The sequence below is a fragment of the Lithobates pipiens genome, unplaced genomic scaffold, assembly GCF_037356315.1.
Source record: "Lithobates pipiens isolate NorthernLeopardFrog02 unplaced genomic scaffold, aLitPip1_a1.2 Scaffold_13, whole genome shotgun sequence".
NCBI lineage: Eukaryota > Metazoa > Chordata > Amphibia > Anura > Ranidae > Lithobates > Lithobates pipiens.
In genome coordinates, this window is record NW_027507718.1 from 149,584,098 (window position 1) to 149,608,810 (window position 24,713).

The window sequence follows — 24,713 nt, forward strand, 5'->3', positions numbered from 1 at the left end:
GACAAGTATAAAAAGTGATCACAAAAGACAAAAATCGAATAAAAAAAAAAGCAATGCGGGGTGTAATTAATGCTGCCTGGCGCGTTTCTACACAAGCGGTCATCAACAGGGGCATACTGTGAATACGACCCAAAGCATACGACCCGATCTCTCTCCCTGCTCGAATACTCTTTGTGATTGATAGAGTAGTTGTTTCATTGCTGCTGATAGTCGGAGAAGCTGACCCTCCCTCAGGGCCACAAGCAAATCTCTCCTCCTCCGGTTCTCCCCCACCCACAACATACTCAGTCTCCAACCTCTGAGCCATAGCTTCAGCCTGGGAAGATGAGCGTGAAAATCCAACAGGCGATCTATATTGCTGCTTAATGTGGCGTTTGAAGTCTTCCCATCTGGCAGGTGTCTCCGTCCCAGTGGGATCAGGAGCCCAATACGGCGCAATGGCCTATTTCCATCACAGGCTTGACACGCTCATTCGCAACCCAGTATCTCGACAAGCGCCATAAGCATCAGTGATTTAATGTCCTCCCAATAAGGTCTGATCGCAGGGCAATCCCACCAAATGTGCAGAAGAGTGCCCTTGTGACCACAGCCCCGCCAACATTGATCTGATGTGGATGGGTATATCTTTGTTAAATCTGCCAGCACACAGTACCAGCGCATCAGTAGCTTGTAGTTCATTTCTTGCATCTTGAAGTCAATTGAGATGGACAGGGTAAGTTGGTAGAGACAAGATATTTGGGCGGGGGTGAAAATTATCTCCAAGTCCCGTTCCCAGGCTCTGATGTAAGCGGGCTTCACTGTAGGGGATGCAGAGTTAAACAGTTAGTAGAGTTCAGAGACTATGTGTGGGATTGGTTCTTCTGCTATGAAGAGACGTTCGAAAGGTGTGGAGGAGATGTCTAGTATGGAGTCTCCTTGCATTTTAAAAAAAAATGGTGGAGTTGCCTATGCCACCAGAAGTCCATAGGGAAGCTCCCCCTTCGGTCTCATAGGGTTTCTAGGGACATTAGTTTACCATTCTGCAATTAATTTACCACAACTAGCATCTCCATCATCCGCCCAGGGGCCAAAGAAAGCAGCCTGTTCCCCCGGAGGGAACCATAAGTAACCCCCCAGGCAGGGCCAGTGGGGATACGGGGCGCCAGTGTCAAGTTGGCATTAAGTCGGTCCCAGTTTCTCAGGGCCTGTATCATCAGCGGGGAAGTAAAGGTGGACAGACCCCTGTGTTCCCATGCTAGCCACGGCGTATAGGCCAAATTTCTCCCCGCCATGTATTTTTCAAGACAGACCCATAATTTGGATTGAGTATGGAAGCGCTGGTTCAGTATTCTCTGGGAGGACTATTGCCCTGTAGTATCTTTGAGTGTCAGGGAGGCCCAGGCCTCCGGCGTCTCTATGGCGACTAAACAATCTAATTGCAATTCACGGTCTCTTATTGTTCCAAAGAAAATTTGAGACTGGACAGCCAGGCAAAGAAGGTCTTAGGTAGGGCCACAGGTAACATCTGCATATAGAACAGCACTTAAAATAATTGAAGAAAGCTGCGCTGAAAAATATATACCATATATAGTGCTAAATCATATCATTAACACCATAACGCAACCTTATTTTCCACCTTGAGTACAAATTATTGATATAAACACAAAAAAATGAAAAACAATAATAAAAACGTGAATAGTCCAAAATTAGAATATAAAAGCAGGATAAGGAGATGAAGCTTCAGTCCACTTAGGTGACTCCGCACACAACACCCTCAAAGTGTGAAGCAAGTGCACCCAGAAAAAGGAATCCTCCACCACTAGATCCAGTGAGGCTTACCAGCTAGCAAGATCTTTTTCGCGTTTTCGTTTCAACCACATTCATTTATTGAGATAAAACAGAGTCCCATAGCGTAACTCCGTATAAAACTTTTATTAAACAATCTAAAACAAAGATTTCAAACTCACAATTTCAGCCGTATACAAGCGTGTATATAAAGTAACGAGCCGTCCGGCTCTCACTCGTTCACACTGCCCGTCCTTCCTAGACCAACGTCAGCATGCCGCTCAACCCTATGTCGTTTCGTCAAAACTGACTTCACCCCGGGAAGAAGTCAGTTTTGACGAAACGACTTCGGGTTGAGCGGCGTGCTGACATCACCGCCATTCCCCGTTGGTCTAGGAAGGACGGGCAGTGTGAACGAGAGAGAGCCGGCCGGCTTGTTACTTTATATACATGCTTGTATACGGCAGAAATTGTGAGTTTGCAATGTTTGTTTTATATTGTTTAACCACTTAAGGACCGCCACATGGCAATGTACGTTGGCGCAATGGCAACGACAGGCACAAGCACGTACATGTACGTGCTCGCCTTCCAGCGGGTGGGGGGTCCGATCGGACCCCCTCCCACTGGATGCGGCGGTCCGTTTCGCTTGGTTTCTGGCCATCCCCTCTCGATCGCTCCTGGCGAATGAGAAGCTTCCCCCCGCTGTGTATAGTAAACACGGGCAGGGAGGAAGTGATGTCATTCACTTGGGGCGGTCTTTTTGACCGGACTGCGAGGAGAACAGAGAAAGTAAGTGTGCACCAACACTACACTGACATGTAGGTACACATAGGCACACAAATCCCCCTCCCAGTCACAGTGTCACTGATTGCAGTGATCATTTATTTACTGATCACTGCATTTAGTGTCAGTTGTGACAGTAAAACTGTCAGGGCAGTTAGTGTTAGGTCCAGGGTAGCCCCCTACCCCCCCAATAAAGGTTTAACCCCCTGATTGCCCCTAGAATTAACCCTTTCACTTCCTTTTGCCAGTGTCACTAAGCAATCGTTTTTCTGATCGCTGCATTAGTGTCACTAGTGCCGCTAAGTAGCTAGTTTTTTTTTAGGTTCACCGCCAGGTTTTTATAGCGCTACGATCCCCTGATATACTACCCAATAATGGTTTTAACCCCCTGATTGCCCCTAGAATTAACCCTTTCACCCCCTTTTGCCAGTGTCACTAAGCGATCGTTTTTCTGATTGCTGCATTAGTGTCACTGGTGCCGCTAAGTAGCTAGTTATTTTTTTAGGTTCCCTGTCAGGTTTTTATATAGCACCAGGGACCCCCATATGCTACCTAATAAAGATTTGAACCCCCTGATTGCCCCTAGTTAACCCTTTCACCAGTGATCACCGTATAAGTGTTACGGGTGACTCTGGTTAGTTTGCTTTTTATAGCATCAGGGCACCCACCATTTATTACCCAATAAAGGTTTAACCCCCTGATCACCCGGCGGGTGATATCAATTAGGTTTTAGGGTCAGGGTCTGCGTCGCCCCAGGTAGCGCTAGGTTAGTGCCATTACCGCTAACACCCACGCGCAAAGCATAATCCTCCCACAGTGGTATAGAATCTGAACAGATCAATATCTGATATGATCAGATCTATACTAGCTTCCCCAGCAGTTTAGGGTTTCAAAAAAAGGCATTGTTAGCAGGATCAGCCCAGATACCTGCTAGCACCTGCGTTTTGCCCCTCCGCCCAGCCCACCCAAGTGCAGTATCAATCGATCACTATCACTTACAAAACACTAAACACATAACTGCAGCGTTCGCAGTCAGGCCTGATCCCTGCGACCGCTAACTGTTTTTTTTTTTTTTTTTTTGGTAGTGTTTTATATTTAAATCCGGAAGACAGTACTTGGTTTTCGGGGTCCCGTACGTGGCTAGGCTCCCAAAAAGTCCCCCACATGTGGTATCCCCGTACTCGGGAGAAGCAGCAGAATTTATTTTGGGGTGTAATTTCACTTATGCCCATAGCATGTGTGAGCAATATATAATTTAGTGACAACTTTGTGCAAAAAAAAACAAAACATTTTAATATTCCTGCAACTTGTGGCAAAATATGAAATATTTCATGGACTCAACTTGCCTCTCAGTAAATAGCTTGGGGTGTCTACTTTCCAAAATGGGGTCATTTGGGGGGGTTTGTGCTATTTTGGCATTTTATGGCCTTCGAAACTGTGATAGGTAGTGAGGAGTGAAATCAAAAATTTGCACCCTTAGAAATCCTGAAGGCGGTGATTGGTTTTCGGGGTGCCGTACGCGGCTAGACTCCCAAAAAGTCCCACATATGTGGTATCCTCGTACCCAGGAGAAGCAGCAGAATATATTTTGGGGTGCAATTCCACATATAACTATGGCATGTGTGAGCAGTATATAATTTAGTGACAACTTTTATATAGTGACTTTTAGTGACAATATTTTTATATCCACATTAAGATGGGATATGGGCCTGTAGCTTTGGGGCATAGTAGGATCTTTCCCTTCCTTGGGGATTACAGAGATATGGGCCAACAGGGCTTCGCTGGGGATTGCGGTGCCATTTGCAATGGAGTTAAAGTAGTTACACATGGGCTCGGAAAGTAAGGGTAGAAAGAGTTTATAGTAGGCCTTGGTGAACCCGTCAGGACCAGGGCATTTCCCATTAGGCAGGGAGTTCACTGTGGATATTGGCTCGGTGGCGGTGATAGGGGCCTCCAGTGTGGAACACTGTTCATCTGTCAGTGGGGGCAGGCCGGATGCAGTCAGATAGGTTTGAATGTTTTTCCGTCTCGCTTCTTGGTTCTCTGGGGTTTGTGTGGAGTTCAAGTTACAAAGGATGTTATAGTAGTCCCGGAACCCAGAGGCTATTTGGGAGGACTTGACCCTGTATACATCTGAGGAGAGGCGTAGATTGTGTACATGCATGAGTGCTTGTTTCTTCCTAAGACCTCTCGCCAACATACGGCCGCATTTATTGCCATGCTTATAGTATCTGTGTGACAGGTATCGCAATTGCTTGTGTGCCTGTCTGTCTAGCAATCGAGAGAATACATTTCTAAACTCCATCAGTTTCCTCTGAGCCTCAGCGCCACTGTCCTGTTTGTGCTTAATTTCCGCCAGCTGGAGTGCCTGGAGTACCCCATCAAAATCTGCTTGCAGGCTTTCTTAAGTCTGGATCCTTGAGAGATCAATTCGCCTCTCACCACTGCCTTGTGGCCCTCCCAGACAATCCCTCTGCTCATCCCCTCCTTGTAATTTTCCTTAAAGTAGTGGGACAGTACCCCTGTGACCCCGGAGACTACTGCCACGTCATCCAGCAGGGATTTGTTTAAGCGCCATGACCAGGCCCTACGGGTGGAGTGTGGTAAGACCAATGTTGTCGTTACCGGGGCATGGTCGCAAATCGTAATATTTCCTAAAGACGAGGCCTGCAGCAGCTCCAGGGCCAAGTAGTCCACGCAAATCAGATCTATGCGGGTATAGATGTCGTGCACTTTGGAGTAGTAGCTGTATTCTCTATCTGAAGGGTGGAGAACTCGCCAGCTATCCAAGAGGCGGTGGATTTGTAGAGATCTGCAAAAGTGTTTAAGAAAGGCATGTGAGTGGGAGGGACGTTTGTGTGAGGTGTCTAGTTGTGGGTCTGGGCTGATATTAAAGTCGCCCCCTAGGATTAAAGGTCCTTCTCAGAATTCCGTCAGACTATCGGATCTTATCTAAAAAGGTGAGCTGATTTGAGTGCGGAGCATAGATCGTGGTAACTGTGAGTTTCCATCCCGCTATAGTCCCCTTTAGGAAGACATATCTACCCTGAGGGTCTACCTTGGTCTCTATGGCCTGGAAAGGGCCAGATTTGTGTATGGCAATAGCTGTGCCTCTAGATTTCGCTGCCGGTGAATTACTTAGGAACCACTGGTTGTATATGTGGGTGGGTAATTTGGGTTGGGATTGAAGGGTGAAGTGTGTTTCCTGTAAAAGGATCACCTGAGCTCCTGAGCGTTTAAGTTCCCACCATAATTTGCTGCATTTACCTGGGGAGCTGAGACTGCGTACATTGTACGAGATTACCTTAAGTGACGCCATGTGAGGGTCGAGGAGTAGAAGGGTCTCCCAGTATGACTTGTGGGCAGGAGTTGGAGCCAGAGGCAGTTCCTGTAGGAAGGTTTGCAGTAGAGGGAGATAGAAAGGAAAAAAGGAAACGTGGTTAAAGAGAGCATAACACATATTCAACATAGAGAACATTAATAGTAACAATATCGCAACTTGGAGTATCTGGGGGCCGAGCGTCGAGTCGCCCCCCCATATGGGAGAGGGTCTTGAGGCTTGTCCATACTTCCAAAAATAGGAAAAAAATACCTAAATAGGTATGGCCTACGCGTGGAGCGCGGACCATCACGAGAGGGAGGGTGGCAAGGATCAGCCCCCGCCCGCCACCGTCTCTTATTCAGTAGGTGGTGTAAGGGGAGAAAAATCTCAGTAACTAAAGTTGGAGAACATAGTGCAAAACTTGAGGGGGAGCAAAATGAACCTGGGAACAGGGTATTCAAAAGCTAAGGCCTAGTGGTTTGGGGCTGGAGCTGTATACTCTAAGTGTCCTCTCAAGGCGTCAGTAGGAGTTCTTTATCAGTCTTGCTGTCCGGAGTAGTTGCTCTTTTAGAGAGGTTCACAGCGACGTACCATGAAGCTAAGTTTGTTCCAAACCCAGGCCGTCTGTAATTGGGTAAGGAGCCTCTGCAAAGTGTGTGGTGTATTCCTGCAACCGAAGGCAATAGTGTTCCTCCTTAAAGTGCAGAGAGCAGGTCGGAGAGAGGAAGTCTGCTTTTAGCGTCGCAGTGATCCACGGTCCGCGGGGAGGCAGAAGTGGGATGTCTGCGACCTCGTCCGCGCCTCCTGCGTCTAGTTGGGAGCCAGGGCTGAGGGAGCTGTAGGTGTGGGTGATCCTGGGGGCCCTCCAGTCCGGGAAGTCAACTGGCCCGAGGCCCAGGGCATCCAAAAAAATGCAGGAGGTCATACTTAGTGTGCAGTGTAGCATTTTTACATGCTTTGGATGCCTGCAGGTAAAAGGGGAATCCCCAGCGATAGGGCAAGTCAGCTTTTTGGAGGGCCTCCAGCAAGGGTCGGAGGGCCCTGCGTTGCATAAGGGTGCATCTTGATATGTCCTGATAAAAATACAGGTGGGCTCCAGCGAAATCATAATACTGTCTCCCGCGTATCTTCTGCATAATCCTGTCCTTCAGCGTGTATTTATGGATCTTACTCTGTGGGCACAGTCTATCTCAATTGGAGCCTTGGCAGGTAGTCCCAATATCTCTCTGAAACTCTGAAAACATTTTCCAGAGTGGGCACAATATATTTAGGAGCTGTAGCTTCTGGCAAACCGCATATGCGGATATTCGCTCTCCTGCGGTTCTCAAAGTTGTCTAGCTGACACAATAAGGCTTCAATTTTCTGGTCTTGGTGTCTGCATCTCTCCTGAAGCATAGAGATAGCAGGTAATACCTAGTCCAGCCTCTGTTCTACTGTCTCCACCCTGGCTCCCAGGGAGGGACCATATATGGTACTTAATGTCTCCTTCTCCTAGGAAGTCAGTCATGTCAGGGCCTTGGTCATGCGAGACGGAGGATCCTGGGGAGGGTGGTGGGGCTGTGTCACTCACCAGCTGTGGAGAGGGGATCTGTGATTCCTGTTGTTGCTGTTGGGCCGCTGCTTTCTGTGAAGCCTTTGCTGCCTTAGTTGCTTTCGGCGTCTCTTCCATTTTGGAGTCCTGGTGCCCCGGTCTGCGGGTTGGGCCACAGTAAGTATCCAGCTGTTCCTGCCGGGATCCCTCCGCTTTCGATTGCTGCGAGAATGCTCTCCGTCCGTGCGACATGCTCTCTGGTGGCGATCTCTCCCCCCGTGTGGCTGTTATTTTAGTGGCAGACAGGGGCTGAGGAGATGCATATACTCACTCCTCCATAGCCAGACTGCACCCCCAGTAGGCTCCCTCTAAGAACAATAGCCTCTGGTGGTAGTCCTCCACTGCACCTTTTGGTGTTCATGAAGGCCCTGTTCTTGCACTGCTTCCCTCTCAGGGTGTCCTCATAGTAGGATATTTGGACGACCTCCTTCGGAAGGAGAAGATGCTGTCAGCCAATGCCAACAGAGTATGGAGACCCTGCAGAGTTTTGGCTGGATCTCTAGAAATTAGTGCGGGAAGCTTCTTTAATCACTTGGAGTATCTGGGCCTGATCTTTTTTTTTTTAAACTTTATATCTTTATTAATTTCTTTTTCAATACAAAACAACTCATACAGCCTTCCAATAAAAAACCAGTAATAACACAGTGCCCGTTTGCAAATCCCTACCCCAACCTTCCCTTCCTACATTCATCACCCTCCCCACTCATACACCCCTTTCCATCATACTTCCTTCTTACTAAGAGGTACCTTCCTTCATCATTTTTACAAACCATTCCTTCCATATCTTATCAAATTTTTTAATACCTCCTTGCCTCATATATACTACTCTCTCTTTAAGAATAACCCTATTCATATTCTGCACCCACTCTCCGCTCGTAGGGGGTATGGCAGATTGCCATTTCTGAGCTATAAGTTTTCTAGCCTGGAAGAGACACCTTACTTTTAGCTAGGTTACTATCCTTAGGGTCGCTACTTCCCTTAATCCATCCCAATACACAACCCATCGGTTCCAATTCTACTGCCATCTCAAAAACCCTACTAACTATCGTCACAACCTCCCTCCAATACCGATGTAGCTTGGGACATCTCCAAAACATGTGGATCAATGTCTCCTTCTGTCCTTCCACATCTAGGGCATGCTGCGTCGCTCCTTCTACCAAATTGAGCCAACCTTTTAAGGGTATAGTACGCGCTATACAATAACTGTAAATGTGAGAACCTTTGAGATGGAGAAATGGACACCCATGGTGCTATCTCAAGGAGCCTCTCCCATTGATCTTCCGAAATGTCGCCCACATCAGACTCCCATTTTTTCCTATTTTTTTGACCCTGTTTTTTTTCCTGGGATTTCTTACACCGCTCCCCATATACTTTAGATATTAAACCTTTCCCTGATTCCGCTCGAAGTATATCCTCTATTACAGGTATCTCACTCCATACTATTACTGTCCCCTGGAACTGTTTATTCAGAGCATGCCTAATCTGCAAGTATCTAAAAAAGGACTTTTTCGGAATTAAAAACTGGTTCCTTAACTCTTGGAATTGTTTCATTCTACCGTTCTGATAGATCTGGTGAACAAAGTGTATACCCCTTCTTTCCCATTCCCTTACTTGTCCTATTTTTAAGACCTCTTCCAGCTTATTGTTTGCCCATAAGGGGGAGTATTCCGTAAATCCCCCATAACCCAATATTCTTTTAGTTGTCTCCCACACCTTTATCATTAATCCCAGGGTAGGGACATCTCGTATACAAGCCCCTGCCTCTAATGCTACTACCAATGGCCTTCCGAGGAGTTGTTCGAGAGGAGCTCCCCTTTTCCACCCCCCTTTCTCCAATTCCTCACCTGCCAGATGTTGTAGCTGAGCTGCTATAAAATAGTTAAACGGTTGTGGGAGCTCAACTCCCCCCCCTGTTACTTGGAAGTTGCAGAGTCTTTAGCCCAATACGTGCTCGTCCCCCCTTCCACATTAATTCTCTAAATATGGAGTCTATCTTATAAAACCAGTCCCTATATATCCATACTGGAGAGTTGTGTAATACATAGAGGAGTTGCGGCAAAAAAATCATTTTGATGAGATTAGATCGACCCGCTACTGAAAGTGGCAGTTTCTTCCATATCTTAATTTTTTGTTTAAATTTGGATAAGAGTGGGACCAGATTATTTATCACATTATGCTTAGGGTCTTTCGAAATGCACATACCCAGATATTTCATCTTACTCACTATCTGAATATGTGCTGCTTCACATGGTAGGGGGCTATCTAATGGATCTATAGGCAATATACAGGATTTATCCCAGTTTATTTTTAGGCCCGCTAGTTGTCCAAAATTAGTAATTCTATACATCACTTCCCCTATGGAATGCTGAACATCTCCAAGAAGCAAAAGGAGATCATCTGCAAATAGTACTACTTTTTCTTCTTCCTCCCCTCTCCTAAAACCTTTTATCCTCATATTTGATCTCAGGGATATAGCCAAAGGCTCGATCGCCATGGCGAACAAGAGGGGAGAAAGAGGACACCCCTGCCTCGTGCCTCTCCTCAATCGGATCCCAACCGAACTTTCGTTGTTAACTCTAATCCTTGCTTCCGGACATCTATACAACATTTTAACCCATTTTATAAATATCGGGCCTACCTTTATATTCTCTCAAAACTCTCCACAGATAACTCCATTCCAGTGAATCAAAGGCTTTAGCAGCGTCTAGAGATAAAACAGCCCTCTGGCCATCTCCATCCACTGGTATCTGGAGGTTCAAAAAAACTCGTCTTATATTTGTACTTGTGGATCTTCCCGGGATGAATCCTGATTGGTCTGGGTGGATAATTTTCCCTATCACCCCGTTCAATCTATTTGCCAAAACCTTAGCTAGGATCTTTACATCCAGATTCAACAGGGAGATATCTCTTTGATCGTTATAGGACCATCTAGCATATCCCCATCTTCTTTCGAGAAGTGGGGAATAGCTAGCGGACTAAAAAATAAATCCATTTCCTCCCTCATCTCGGCTTGATTAGATTGATATAAATCCTCGTAGTACACTCTAAATCTCTCTAAAATATCTGATTTATTAGTGGATATCCTACCTTCTGCCATACTAATCCTTGATACCATGGACGGGGCAGAGTTTGTTTTTACCAGGTGTGCTAGCATCCAGCCCACCCTTTCCCCCTCCCCAAATACTAGTTGTTTCTGAAATAAACATTTATTTTCGGCCTTTTCCAACAATATATGACGATATTCCTGCTGGGCTTTTATCAATTTTTCCTTGTTATCTAGTGTTGGGTTTTTAATGTACTGAATTTCTAAATTTACCACACTCCTTGAGGCATTCTCTTCTCTTTCCCCAGGCATCTGACATCTGTTGTATTAAGAGACCTCGGAGATAGGCCTTTAGTGCATCCCATACCATCCCTGTCGGGGGTGAGCCTGTATTCAAATCTATGAATTCTTTAAGTGAGCTCGTTACTTCCTTTGGTTCTCTCATAAGCTCCAGCCAGATAGGGTTGAACCTCCACCCTGTTTGCTGCCTTCTCTCTCCTATATCCAAGAAGCTTTTTATTGCGGAGTGGTCCGATAGGCTTCTTGGCATATAGCTTATTTTTTTTTATTAGTGCTACCGCCTCATCGTTCCCCATAATCATATCTATCCTTGACAGAGTTGAATAGGTGGTGGAAAGACACGAGAAGGTTCGGGATTTTGGATTCTGGAGTCTCCAGAGGTCCTTCAAACCCATTTCTCCCAAGAACTGTGACAGGCGACTCTCACTTGTACCCCTATGCTGAACCCTCCCATTGGGGAATCTATCCAATATTTTGTCCACGACCATATTGAAATCACCCATTAATATCAATGGGACTTCCGGTTTATCCAACACAAATTCAACCAAGTCATATAGAATATCCATAGTGGATGGTGGTGGTATATAAACATTGGCCAAAATCAAAGTCTTTCCCTCCAAGATACCGTATAGGAAGATATATCTTCCTTGTTCATCGATCTTCACCTGGAGGCAGTTAAACGAGACCCCCCTTTTAATAAAAATACTAACCCCCCTAGAAAAGGAGGTGTGGTATGAATGATATTGGATATGGTATTCCCCCCACCCCAACTGTGTAGTGATGGTTTTTGTAAAATGTGTCTCCTGGAGGAAGAGAAGCATTACTCCATGAGACCTAGCTGATAGCTTGACTGCCATCCTCTTCTTCAGGTCCCCCATCCCTCTAACATTCCAAGAGTACAAAGTAAGACCTCCCCTCTCTAATACAGTGCATTCACTCATTACTAATTATAGTGCTAATACCTAAAAACTAGTGTGTATAACTCATTTTTATTATTCCCTTTAATATAATAGGCTTTCAGCCATTGTTTGCTTATACGTGCATATCCTCGTGACCCTCCTTTGTTATTCTCTTTTAAGAAATGAATTTTTACCCTTGATTTAATTGTAAATAATTGTGCTCTGTATAGTGCTCTTCTCACAAAGAAAAACCTCTTCCACACTTCTTCCACACACCATAGACTTTTTTTCTCGCCACCCATACCATTCTCCCTTCTTACACACTTCTCCCATTGCCTCTTTAGGCATCACCTGGGGCCTTCTTCTGTGACCTTCCCATACACACCTAATCTGTGGAACACTCCACATTTTTTTTTTTTTTTTATTTAAACCTTATTACCTACCCGACCTCCCACCCCACCCCTCCCCTCCCCCCAAAAATCTCCAAATAGAAATGTTACCCCATGCAACTGGTAAGGGAGGCGAGCACCCCACCACCCCCTCCAACCAGAGGGGGAACATGCGTGACCCTCACCTCCCTCAGCTCTCCCTCCCCATCCCTCTCTTCTTTTCCCCAATCAAGACCACCTACACCCAAAAAATTACCTTTAAACCCACTCTCCTCCCCCCTCCCCTAAAAAAAAGAGAAAAAGAAAAAAAAAGGGGGGGGGGGAAAGAAAAAAAACCCCTCAAAGAAGGAAAAAAAAAAAAATGTCCATCACTACTAAAGTCTCCGGGGGTGGGACTCTAACGACTCCTCGACCCCGCCAGGATTGTCAAAAATTATAGTCCCTTCAGGGGCATTTATCCGTAGTCTTGCTGGGTATAGTAACGCATATGTCATGTCCATTTGGCGAAGCTTCCTTTTAACTTCTCCGAATTTAGCCCTCCTTCTTTGAAGGTCAGGGGAGTAGTCCGGAAAGATCGACACACGCGAGCCATTGTATACGATCTTACCCCTCTCCCTAGCTTTACGGGTGATAATCTCTTTATCCTTGAAAAACAATAATTTGGCCAGGAATGGTCTTGGAGGGGCGCCCGTCTGTGGGGGTCTTGAAGGGACTCTGTGTGCCCTTTCAATAGAAAACAATGGGGAGAAAGTGTCCTGACCAAACATATCCCTAAGCCATTTCTCCAGGAAGGCTATAGGATCTGAGCCTTCACAATTTTCTGGCAGGCCCACTACCCGAATGTTCTTCCTCCTCATCCTGTTCTCCATTTCGTCTAATTTGTTATCTTGTTTTATTAACTGTTCTTGCATTAGCCTAAATTCCCTTATCCAGGGGGCCAGATCATCTTCAACCCGGCCCAACCGCTCCTCAAGGGCTGTGGTCCTATCCTGAATCCTCTGAATATCCTGTCTGGTATGCGATAGTTCCTCCTGAATAGAAATGAGTTGAGTGCTCATTCCTCCCAGGGATTCTCTACAGAGATTAACTGCCATCAGAACCTCCCTTAGTGTTGGCTCCGCTTCTAGTTCAGGTCCTTCCTGCAGACCCTCTTCCAATAATCCAGTTGCCCCCTCTAAACTCATGTCCTTGGCCTGACCCTCGGAGTCCGCTCTTCTCTTTGGTCGCACGGTGCGATGGCATGGTGGTTTTATTTTACTCCAAAAATACTCCAAAATAGTATCCTCGGAAGATATATGTATGTTTGCTTTCTCTCTCACCCTAGGGCAATAAGAATAGAAGGGGACCCAAGTTGCACTTTGAACGTGTTATACCATAGCTTCTGGAATTCCCAAAGGGATCAAAACAGTTCCAGCTCCAGCCAGTCTAGATAACCTATATAGGCTACCCCTTCAGGGCAGGTTAAATTCTTTTTAAAGAAGGGGGTTTCATTTCCCAGTACTCTTATAAGCAGGGCGTTCTTTAGAGTTGAGTATTTGAGGCATAAAAACAGCTTCCTCCAGAGGAGGTTTACACCAAAAAATTAATAGCAGGCTCTCTCATCAGGGGGTGGGAGAGAAGGGAAACCACAGGGTAACAAGGCGCATACAACACAGTTTTATACTGCAAACACTGGGGTGTGCCGAGACCTCGGTATCTCCTGTTCCAACCGCTACAATTAACTGTAAAAACAGGCACTTTAAAAGAATCTCTTCCAAAAAAAAAAGGAGGGATTTTACAGTTCTCAAACAGCAGGAAAGTTCTTTCAGAGTTAAAGCTATGAGGAAACAACAGGCAGGCAAGTTTACACACAGTAGTGATTAAGAAGTGATCCGTCTTCTTTCATCTGTATAGGATATCTTAATCACAGATCACATATCATGGCAGTGTTTACTCTCACCAGTGTCTCCCGTTATATCACTCCCCTGCTGCATGTATCTGAGGTGTAATCTCCACCTTCGTTCTCCAGAGCCCAGACCAAAGTTTCAGTTATGATCAGAGAGGAAGCCTGCCTCCGTCGAAGTTTTCACAGAGCGCCTTCCTTGCTGCATAGCGTGGGGGTAAGCAGGGGGGGATGCCTGTTCATCCGCTCGGCTCATCCACTCGGCTGGACGCCGCTCTCCGTGTCCATCGTCCGACCGATTAACAGCATGGAGGGTCGGCGGGTCATCGAGGAGAGACGCCGTTCGTTGCAGTGCGTTGCCAGTGTGGAGGGGGGAGCGAGGCAAGACGTTCACTCACTCACACACGCACACTCTCCTCCTTCTCCATCCAGTCACGCCCCTCTGACTCCCGGGCCTGATCTTAACCATGCCCCTCTCCAAGATTTTGCTTCTCCTGGGAAAAAAAAACCCACCATACTCTTCACTTCCATGTTCAGACTCTCTGCTCCAGGGCCTACAAACCCTCCTCCACCCCCCTACCCCCCCCTTTTTTTTTTCACAAGGTTCTTTGGCCTGTTGGTTTCCTCCTTCAAAGTGGTTGCATATGCCTAATTTTACTTCAAAGCATTTCAAGTTATAATTCTGGCACTGTGGGACAAGAGGGTACAATATCGTATGTCTGACCTGCAGGACCAAATATTCCCTGGCATGGTGAGTTCCAAGTTCAGCCCTGGAATCTGAGACTTCTTCCTTCCAGAGGGTCAAGCACTGCTTATAGCGGATGCCACTGTGGCATGGACACTTCTTATCATCTGTCCAGCTCTGGAGTCCTCTTGGGAAACCAGAAGAGAAGTCTGCAGCTGATAACTCCGGCTAGAGGGGACTGTCTGTTGGTAGCTGGCTCAGGCATGTCTGTACCCAGCAGCAGTGCTGGCAGGGGACTCAGATGGGCAGACTTTGGTCAGTATGGAAAGATCCTAAATGTACAAAAAGACTAAATGGGCTAGAGAGGTGTTGAGTTTTGCCTGGAGATGGGTTTTATAACTTGAATGTTCAATGCCTGGCCACAGTTCTGCTTGAAGCTAGGCACAGGCAGGCAGGCATTTTTAGTAGGTGAATAGTAGCAGCCTCTATATTTAAAATTATATATTTTTCTTCTAAGGTGAAACAGCTGCGATTAGAGCGCGAACGAGAAAAAGCTATGAGAGAGCAGGAACTGGAGATGTTGCAGCGAGAAAAAGAAGCCGAGCACTTTAAGACATGGGAGGAACAAGAAGACAATTTTCATCTTCAACAGGCAAAGCTCAGGTCTGTTCTGCAATAATTGTCTGTGAATTCTATAGAGTTGTCTTGAAATACAGTGACTTTTGTAGTGGAAGTTGCTAGATTTTGCATAATAGAGTGGTAGTAAACCATTGGGTGTCTTATTTTTATTTATTTTTCTTTCTGACCTGCAAAGTAAAGCCATAATGTGCTGGTATGCATTGCATACCAGCACATTATGTGAAACTTACCGGAAAACAAAGCCCTCCAGCGATGCGCTGTCATCGGTGGCGGCCACTTTAATCTTCCCTCGTCTTCCTTCCAGGTCCGCAGTCTCCGTCTGTGTGTCTTGCCAGAGCCGTGATGGAGTCACTCCCGCATATGCGGTGAGGAGCCGCCATTTACGGTAAAGGATTCTGAAGGGATGGCCATTCTTTCAGAGCACATGCACCAATGATGTCATCGGCTAAATGTATAGTAAATATCTCCTCAACGGTGCACGTTTAAGGAGATATTTACAGTACCTAATAGATGAGCCTTAATAATGGTTTACCTATAGGTACAAGTATACGATTGAACAAACAAGTGGTTATTGCCCCCACTTGTAACAGTAACTGGTCATTGCAGCAAGGAGCATTGGAAAGGCAACACATAAAAAAAAAAAAAAAAAAAAAAAATTTCCAGGCTCAACTTACTGACCAGTAAATAAAAGAGAAATAAAAAAACTGCACTAGTAGGCAATGCTAAAACCTAAATTAATCATATAGTAAAAGTAGCAATTCTGTGTGCAACACAAACGCCAGCAGTAATGAGTAAAAATAAGAATTGTGCTAATGGTCAGAAAATCATTTATACATAAATATGTAAATATAAGGAATACATTGAAATTAAAAACAAAGTCAATCAATAAAGATGATATATTGATGAACAAATACATCTTCCATCACCACAACAGTTGTGAATCTACCACCAGCTGAAGAAACCACTTACCAGCTCCTATGGATCCCTTGTTATAGGGGGTAAGGTACCGTCTGTGGCTTAACACCTAGCCTGTGCCTTTCTCTTCATCTCAAGACTGCTCCACGGTTCTGGTGTTTTTCAGTTAGGAAACAATGGAGTTTGGCAACTAAAAAAGATCAAAAAGGCTCCACGTAGTGAAAAAAATCTTTTGGGTTTATTAAATAAAAACACACTCATACGTTACAAGTTGAATAGCGCCTATTGTTTGGTGTGTCGGCTGTACACAGCCAAAACAATCATCCGTCAGGACATGAGAGTTGGTGACATCAGCGCGTTGCACCTCCCTTACTCGTTTTGTCACAAATTAAGTCATCCTGGGGCACGACGGCATACTGTGTCTCCGCCTTAAATACAATAACAACAACCAAGCCTCATTCTGAGTCCCGGCCTGCCTGAACCGCAGCTCGACCAAGGAATGCCTGGTCTAAACATACATCCAAACACAAGATTAAACATATCATCATCTGCATCATAAATGTTTCAAATTTACCAGTGACAAAACCACTAATACTTAGATTAATTAAAAGTGCTTTGCTAATAGTACCACATTGCCAAAGTAATTTTTAGACTCAGCAGCCTGAGACACAAAACAGGTTCACATCGAGGGGGGCGTGGCTACCGGGTTATTGCATGGTCGCATAGGCAGATAGCTCCATGCCAAAGACGGGAACCAGAGAGAACGGAGGTGTTCAACTGAGGCAGACCTGGTCCAGCTCATCGCGGAAAGACCCCTCACTACTCTGACATGGCTCGTAAGAGGAAAGGTGTTTCCCAGCTCCAAAAACAACCTCCCTTTTTCCCCGCAGAAAGACCGCGGCCTTGTCCAAGATGGCGCCGGCTTCTTGCCAGCCACGTCCAACGGCTCCGGATCTGCGACGCCCAGTCCAGGCTCTCACAAGGCCGTGGATCTGCAACCCCCAGAGGTCTCCACTCCACTGTCCAGGAGTCCAGCGAAGTCCAAACCACGCCTGATAACATATGCCGACAGGGACAAGGTGAGCAGAGATCAGGACAGCCTAGATGACACTAGAGAGCTGGTGGAATCTGTTAATTCATTCCCCACAAATAATCAGCCAGTGTCGGACACCACGTTGCGGGACATGCTTGTCTCTCTCCACAGTTCCCTCCATGCAGACATGATGGAATGCGTGAGAGGTTTTAAATCTGACATGGGTGAGCTGGGAGAGCAAGTGGAGCAAAAGATGGGGGAATTTGCGTCCTCCTATAACTCCCTAGTGGTCGCACATAACGAGCAAGCTGACCAGGTGACCTGGCTTAAATCTAAAGTCGCGAACCTAGAAGACAGGTCCAGAAGAAAGAATTAAAAAATCCGAGGTGTCCCGGAATCAGTCCTACCAGGACAATTACAACAGTATGCTCAGGACTTACTGTGGGTATTTTTGCCGGATTTGGACGAATCTGACATAGTGATCGATAGAATACATAGACTTCGTAAGCCCTCTCACCTACCTGATAATGTCCCGAGAGATGCCCTCATGAGGGTACACTTCTACCATATAAAAGAGCGCTTTATGTCGGCCTACCGGAAGAACAGACAGCCACTGGAAAAGTATACAGCCATTCAGCTTTTCGCAGATTTATCACAGTATACCATGCAAAGGCGTAAGGACCTTCTACCCATCACCAAAGCACTGCGTAATCACGCTATTGTGTATCGCTGGGGATATCCTTCTAAATGAACAATCCTGAAAGATGATCACACCGCAGTAGTAAACACACTGGAAGAAGGACTGGCTTTACTCCGAACATGGGATATCATCCCAGAGCATCCCATGGTAAATCAATCTTCCACAACCAAAATAGATACCCAGGGTACCTGGCAAATTGTGTCCCGCAAACATAAGGACAAAAAACATAATAGTTGAACACCCTGCATTGCTACTCCAGCACAACGTGTTGGTTCCCTTAGGCACTTAGATTGCTAAGTGGCTATACTACACCCCACATAATGATGTGCAGTAATACTGCCACCAGATTCAACATGGAATCCTTTTTATCCCAAATATCCAGGATAAAGACTTCTATCCGTTCTGACAGTTCTTGTTTTTGTTTGCTCTTGCTTTTGTTTTTCCCTATCTTCCCTAGGATGGACTCAAGTGATTTGCAAGCACAACCTTCTCGGAACTATGGGACTATGCCCTCCGACATGGACCTCTCGGAACTCTCTGAGCGTACTCGGTTACAATACGAACTCCACTACCACTCATACGATTGTAAAGTACAATGCTGAACATAATCTCCTTTAATTATTGTATCCAAGAATAGGAAAAAGGGGGGGGCAGGGGATTTTTTTACGGTACACTATATAAAAAGACAGAGATTTCTTAAAAAAGAATTCATAGCTTTAATGTTGGAAATATGTTAAAATTATTTTGGAAAAACCAAAATAGCAAAAATATAATAGCAAATACACTTTTTATACAAAAAATTACATGACACAAGGTATAGGGGATCCTGAAATTGTTAGTTGCTGAGAATGATCATATATCCTCCCGACATGTTTCGCGTTTTTGCTTCTTCAGGGGAGTATGCAACTAACATGAACATAAACACAAAAAAAGGTTTAAGAATACAGAAAATACATTTATGCCATACAATTAGATACACATAAATTTCAAAAAATTAAGTATGAGATTGGTCTCAATTTGCTCAGTCCAAGGAGGTACAATGCTTACCCAGGTATAATCATTCCCGGCGTCGCAACCCACAAGCCAATAGATGGTGAAATAGATGGCAAGAATTAGGTGACAGGATCAAATGCTAAAAACAACCCAGCCCCATGCAGGGCATAGATGGAGGTAGACAAGCGCTACAAAGATCAAAAACAAAATCCAGAGATAAGTACCAAGTTTAACAAATCCAGCACAGGTATTAAAAAATGTTAGTTTATAACAGAGAGGGTAAATGATATCAATCCCTAAATTATAAAAGGGAATTGGGGCTGAAAAACATGCCTCCATAATAGGACGTGAGGTGCTCATTATCAAAGGAATGAAGCAATTGATTTTAATTATGCCTAATTAGTATAAGGGTTGTAAGAAATGGCTACTGGGAGTATACTACCAATATACTGTTAAAGAGAGTAAAAGGAATAAGAATTATTTTTACCTGCAGTTAGAATCAAAGATGAGAGAATTAATTCCATATGATAGTATTGGTGCAATACAAATGCAACAGATTACAAAGAAAGAATCAATTGATTCATTGTGGTGTTTTATAAATTACAGAGTGCAGCGGTATGCTGCCACTGCCAGGCTTGCTGAACCTACAAGCAAATAAAAAGAAAGATGAATAGATATAGATATAGAAAGATGAGAGGCGGTGTTGTAACAGTATAAAGTTCAACTAAGAAAGTATATTTACCAAAAGGAAGAGTCAGCGTGACGGTAGTATCTGTGCTGAACCTGCACTACAGATGAAGTGACAGCGCTGCCTATTTGTATCCCCCATCCATCGAGCCGGCGTCTGACGTCACCGGCTCGATGCGGACAACCATAGGTGGAAGCAGTGAGCATGTGCAAAGCCTTCCAAGTCGGCATTTGAACTACCAACCCCATAATGCCTCAGTGCTGACACGAGGTTCATTTGGATAAATGCTGATGGAGATAGGGCTGTGCTAACTCTCCGCCATGCTCACTGCTTCCACCTATGGTTGTCCGCATCGAGCCGGTGACGTCAGACGCCGGCTCGATGGATGGGGGATACAAATAGGCAGCGCTGTCACTTCATCTGTAGTGCAGGTTCAGCACAGATACTACCGTCACGCTGACTCTTCCTTTTGGTAAATATACTTTCTTAGTTGAACTTTATACTGTTACAACACCGCCTCTCATCTTTCTATATCTATATCTATTCATCTTTCTTTTTATTTGCTTGTAGGTTCAGCAAGCCTGGCAGTGGCAGCATACCGCTGCACTCTGTAATTTATAAAACACCACAATGAATCAATTGATTCTTTCTTTGTAATCTGTTGCATTTGTATTGCACCAATACTATCATATGGAATTAATTCTCTCATCTTTGATTCTAACTGCAGGTAAAAATAATTCTTATTCCTTTTACTCTCTTTAACAGTATATTGGTAGTATACTCCCAGTAGCCATTTCTTACAACCCTTATACTAATTAGGCATAATTAAAATCAATTGCTTCATTCCTTTGATAATGAGCACCTCACGTCCTATTATGGAGGCATGTTTTTCAGCCCCAATTCCCTTTTATAATTTAGGGATTGATATCATTTACCCTCTCTGTTATAAACTAACATTTTTTAATACCTGTGCTGGATTTGTTAAACTTGGTACTTATCTCTGGATTTTGTTTTTGATCTTTGTAGCGCTTGTCTACCTCCATCTATGCCCTGCATGGGGCTGGGTTGTTTTTAGCATTTGATCCTGTCACCTAATTCTTGCCATCTATTTCACCATCTATTGGCTTGTGGGTTGCGACGCCGGGAATGATTATACCTGGGTAAGCATTGTACCTCCTTGGACTGAGCAAATTGAGACCAATCTCATACTTAATTTTTTGAAATTTATGTGTATCTAATTGTATGGCATAAATGTATTTTCTGTATTCTTAAACCTTTTTTTGTGTTTATGTTCATGTTAGTTGCATACTCCCCTGAAGAAGCAAAAACGCGAAACATGTCGGGAGGATATATGATCATTCTCAGCAACTAACAATTTCAGGATCCCCTATACCTTGTGTCATGTAATTTTTTGTATAAAAAGTGTATTTGCTATTATATTTTTGCTATTTTGGTTTTTCCAAAATAATTTTAACATATTTCCAACATTAAAGCTATGAATTCTTTTTTAAGAAATCTCTGTCTTTTTATATAGTGTACCGTAAAAAAATCCCCTGCCCCCCCCTTTTTCCTATTCTTGGATACAATATTTATAGAATTATCAGGGGATGAGGTACCTTTAACAGTAATGTGTCTCTGGGATAGTGTGGACCAACTTATTTCTATTAATCTCCTTTAATGTTCACGGTCTAAACCACCCTGTTAAAAGAGCTGCTCTATGGAGAGAGGCCTAAAAACTGCAGGCAAATGTCCTATGTATACAGGAATCCCACCTTTTGGTAACTGACCACTCCCGACTCAAGTATAACAGATACCCTCATGTTTTTTTTGTGTCTGCTACCCAAAAAAATAAAGGAATTGCCACTGCCATTAGAGACACTGTCTCCTTTTCACTAATAACGACAATACCCGACCCAGAAGGGAGGTACTTAATCTTGATAGGAGACATAAACAATAAGACTTGCACAATAGTGAGCCTTTACGCCCCCAACGCTTCCTGAAAAGACTACTGAAGAAGGTATCCAATAGGTCCAAAACAACTAATCGATTAATCGGCAATCAATTATGAAATTAATTGATTACTATTTTCATAATCGATTAATCAGCCACTAACATAACGGAGTTTAAAAAAAACTAAAATGAGCCCTTTTTTAGTACAAAAAAGAGCAAATAATCGCTACTGTAACCATGCTTTTTTCAGCTGCTGCATGCTTGGAAAGGGCCAGGGACTTTTTTTTTTTTTTTTTTTACACAAAACTGTGATGTTTTTGGTTCACTATACTTCAATGGAGAAGCTGCAGTAAAGCATTTAGTGTGTTTTTGCAGCAAATTGTGTTTTTTTAATCTGGCAAACAACAATCTGTCCAAAAAAACGCAAATCTCAGCAAAATCACGTGCCCAAAAATTAAAACGCACAGCAAAAATAGATCAAAAGCAAACTGCATAGGTGTGTCTCGAGCCTTATGCTGGCCATATCAAATTTTAGATGAGAATATTCATACGAAAAATCTTTGTACATTCGCTGAAAGAATGTTGTTTGAAATTTTCACTTGCTTTTAACATTCTGTTTTTAAAATTAATGTAATTTCTGAACAAAAACTACATACACTGTCTGAAAATTCCTTTGACTAAGATGTTTTCTATTATTTCTAAATTTTACCGTCCCTGTGTTTGAAAACGAACGCCGAGGGACATTGTTTTTGTATGGCCAGCATATAATGTATTACTGTTCTCGGCAAAACGGTCTAACTTTTTTTTTTCCTTTATATAAAAAAATTTCATCTCTGAGTCTGATATTTACCAGATTCACCCTTTGATTGTATATACAGTGTATATGTCCTCTAATAGTATTATTATTATTATTATTATACAGGTTTTATATAGCGCCAACAGTTTGCTCAGCGCTTTACAACATGAGGGCAGACATTACAGTTACATTACAATTTGGTAAAAGGGGAATCACGAGGGCCCTGCTTGTTAGAGCTTACAATCTAAAAAGGAAGGGGCAATTGATACAAAATGTAATAGCTGTGGGGGGATGAACTGATGGAGGAAGTAAAACAGTGTTAGAAGCAGGATAGGCTTTTTTGAAGAGAAGGGTTTTCAGGGATCATCTAAAGATAGATTAGGGGACAGTCGGACAGATTGGGGTAGGGAATTCCAAAGGATGGGAGAAGCTCTGGAAAAATCCTGGAGGCGAGCATGGAAGGAGGTGACAAGGGGGCTAGAGAGCAGGAAGTCTTGGGATGACCGAAGAGAGCGGCTCGGTTGGTATTTTGGGACTAGGTTAGTGATGTAACTAGGGGCAGAGTTATGGATGGCTTTGTAAATTATTGCTAGTACTTTGAATTTTATTCGTTGGGTGAGTGGAAGCCAGTGCAGAGTTCGGCAGAGAGGGGTGGAGGACACTGAATGGCTTGTAAGGTGGATGAGTCTGGCAGCAGCATTCATTGTGGACTGAAGGGGGGGATAGTCTATGTAAAGGTAATCCAACGAGGAGGGAGTTGCAGTAGTCGAGGCAAGAGATGACCAGGGAGTGAATAAGAAGCTTGGTTGTGTCATTAGTTAAAAGGGAGTGTATTCTGGAAATGTTGCGGAGGCTAAGGCGGCATGATTTGGACAGGGCTTGTATGTGGGCCTGAAAGGACAGTTCGGAGTCTAAGGTTACCCCTAGCGCCCTGGCATGTGGGGATGGACTGATAGATGTGCCATTGATCTTGACAGAGAAGTCAGGCAAAGGGGCAAGTGGGGGAGGAAATATTAAGAGCTTGGTTTTAGATAGATTAAGTTTGAGGAAGTGGTGTGACATCCAGGCTGATATGTCTGTTAGTAAATCAGTGATGTGTGAGGAGATTGATGTGGTGAGCTGAGGGGCAGAGAGATAGATTTTGGTGTCATCAGCATATAAATGGTAGTGAAAGCCATGGGAGGCTATCAGCTGACCCAGGGAGGACGTGTAGATTGAGAATAGTAGAGGTCCAAGGACAGAACCTTGGGGGACCCCAACGGAAAGGGGAGTTGGAGAAGTGGAAGTGGAGTTGTAAGTGACACTGAAGGTTCGATGATATAGGTAAGATTCAAACCAACGGTGAGAGTGCAGCCATGGAGACCAAGCAAATTGAGTTTTTTGAGGAGGAGGGGGTGGTCAACTGTATCAAAGGCAGCAGAAAGGTCCAAGAGTAAGAGTATGGAATAATGACCATTGGTTTTGGCTGTTAGTAAGTCGTTAGTGAGTTTTAGGAGGGCAGTTTCCGTGGAGTGCTGTGGGCGAAATCCAGACTGAAGAGGATCAAGAAGGTTATTTTCAATGATGTGGTTGCTCAGTTGGTTGTAGACTAAACGTTCAAGGAGTTTGGAGGGAAAAGAGAGTAAAGAGATGGGTCTTAGGTTGTTAAGATTGGTGGGGTCTGAGGCCTTTTTTGGTATGGGAGTGACAAGTGCATGTTTTAGAGGGTTGGGAAAGATGCCAGTAGAGAGTGAGAGGTTGAAGATATGAGTTAAGGTGTGTAGGATTGAGTCAGATGGTGACCGTAGTATTTGAGAAGGAACAGGGTCCAGGGGGCAGGAGGTTAGGTGGGCATTAGAAAAAAGTTTAGTGACTTCCTCTGTAGTAGCTGGGTTAAGAGGGAAGTATTGATTGTGCAGGAGGACAGCGAGTGTAAGGTGAGGGAGATGTCTGTAGAGCGGAGATCTTATTTTTGAAGTGATAAGCAATCTCCTGGGCATTGAGTAAGTTAGTGGGTGGGGGTAATGGAGGACGAAGTAGAGTGGTAAAGGTAGAAAAGAGTTGACGGGGATTGCGTGAGAGGGTGTTAATGAGAGCGATAAATTAGGTCTGTTTGGCAGCGTGCAGGCAGGAATGGTATTTTTGGAGGGCAGATTTATATTGACTAAAGTCTTGCTGTGACTTAGTTTTACGCCACAGACGCTCAAGAGCACGGCTAAGTTGTTTGAGGCTTCTGGTATTGTCTGTCTGCCAGGGTTGTAGCGGTCGGGGCCTGATTCTGTGCGTAGTGAGGGGGGCGAAGGTATCCAGGGTGGATGACAGTGAACTGTTATAAACAGAAGTACCCAAGTTGGGGCAGGAC

The 24,713-nt window shown here is 44.4% G+C and overlaps 1 protein-coding gene and 2 long non-coding RNA genes across 4 annotated transcripts in view; 2 read left to right on the top strand and 1 right to left on the bottom strand.

Moving 5' to 3' along the window:
* The window catches only part of CACTIN (cactin, spliceosome C complex subunit), a 666,706-nt gene that overhangs the window by 147,272 nt on the left and 494,721 nt on the right, over window positions 1–24,713 (top strand). For both annotated transcript variants that reach the window (XM_077475728.1, XM_077475727.1), the window contains exon 4: window positions 15,176–15,321. In XM_077475728.1, the coding sequence (XP_077331854.1) occupies window positions 15,176–15,321 (146 nt within the window). The remainder of the gene's footprint in view (window positions 1–15,175; window positions 15,322–24,713) is intronic.
* Window positions 18,643–19,877, bottom strand: LOC143974402 (uncharacterized). Its single transcript, XR_013272213.1, has 4 exons — window positions 19,681–19,877; window positions 19,426–19,582; window positions 18,993–19,126; window positions 18,643–18,851 (listed from the first exon to the last, which is right to left on the bottom strand). It is a non-coding gene; the product is annotated as an uncharacterized LOC143974402 (long non-coding RNA).
* LOC143974403 (uncharacterized) lies at window positions 20,653–21,136 on the top strand. Its single transcript, XR_013272214.1, has 2 exons — window positions 20,653–20,786; window positions 20,928–21,136. It is a non-coding gene; the product is annotated as an uncharacterized LOC143974403 (long non-coding RNA).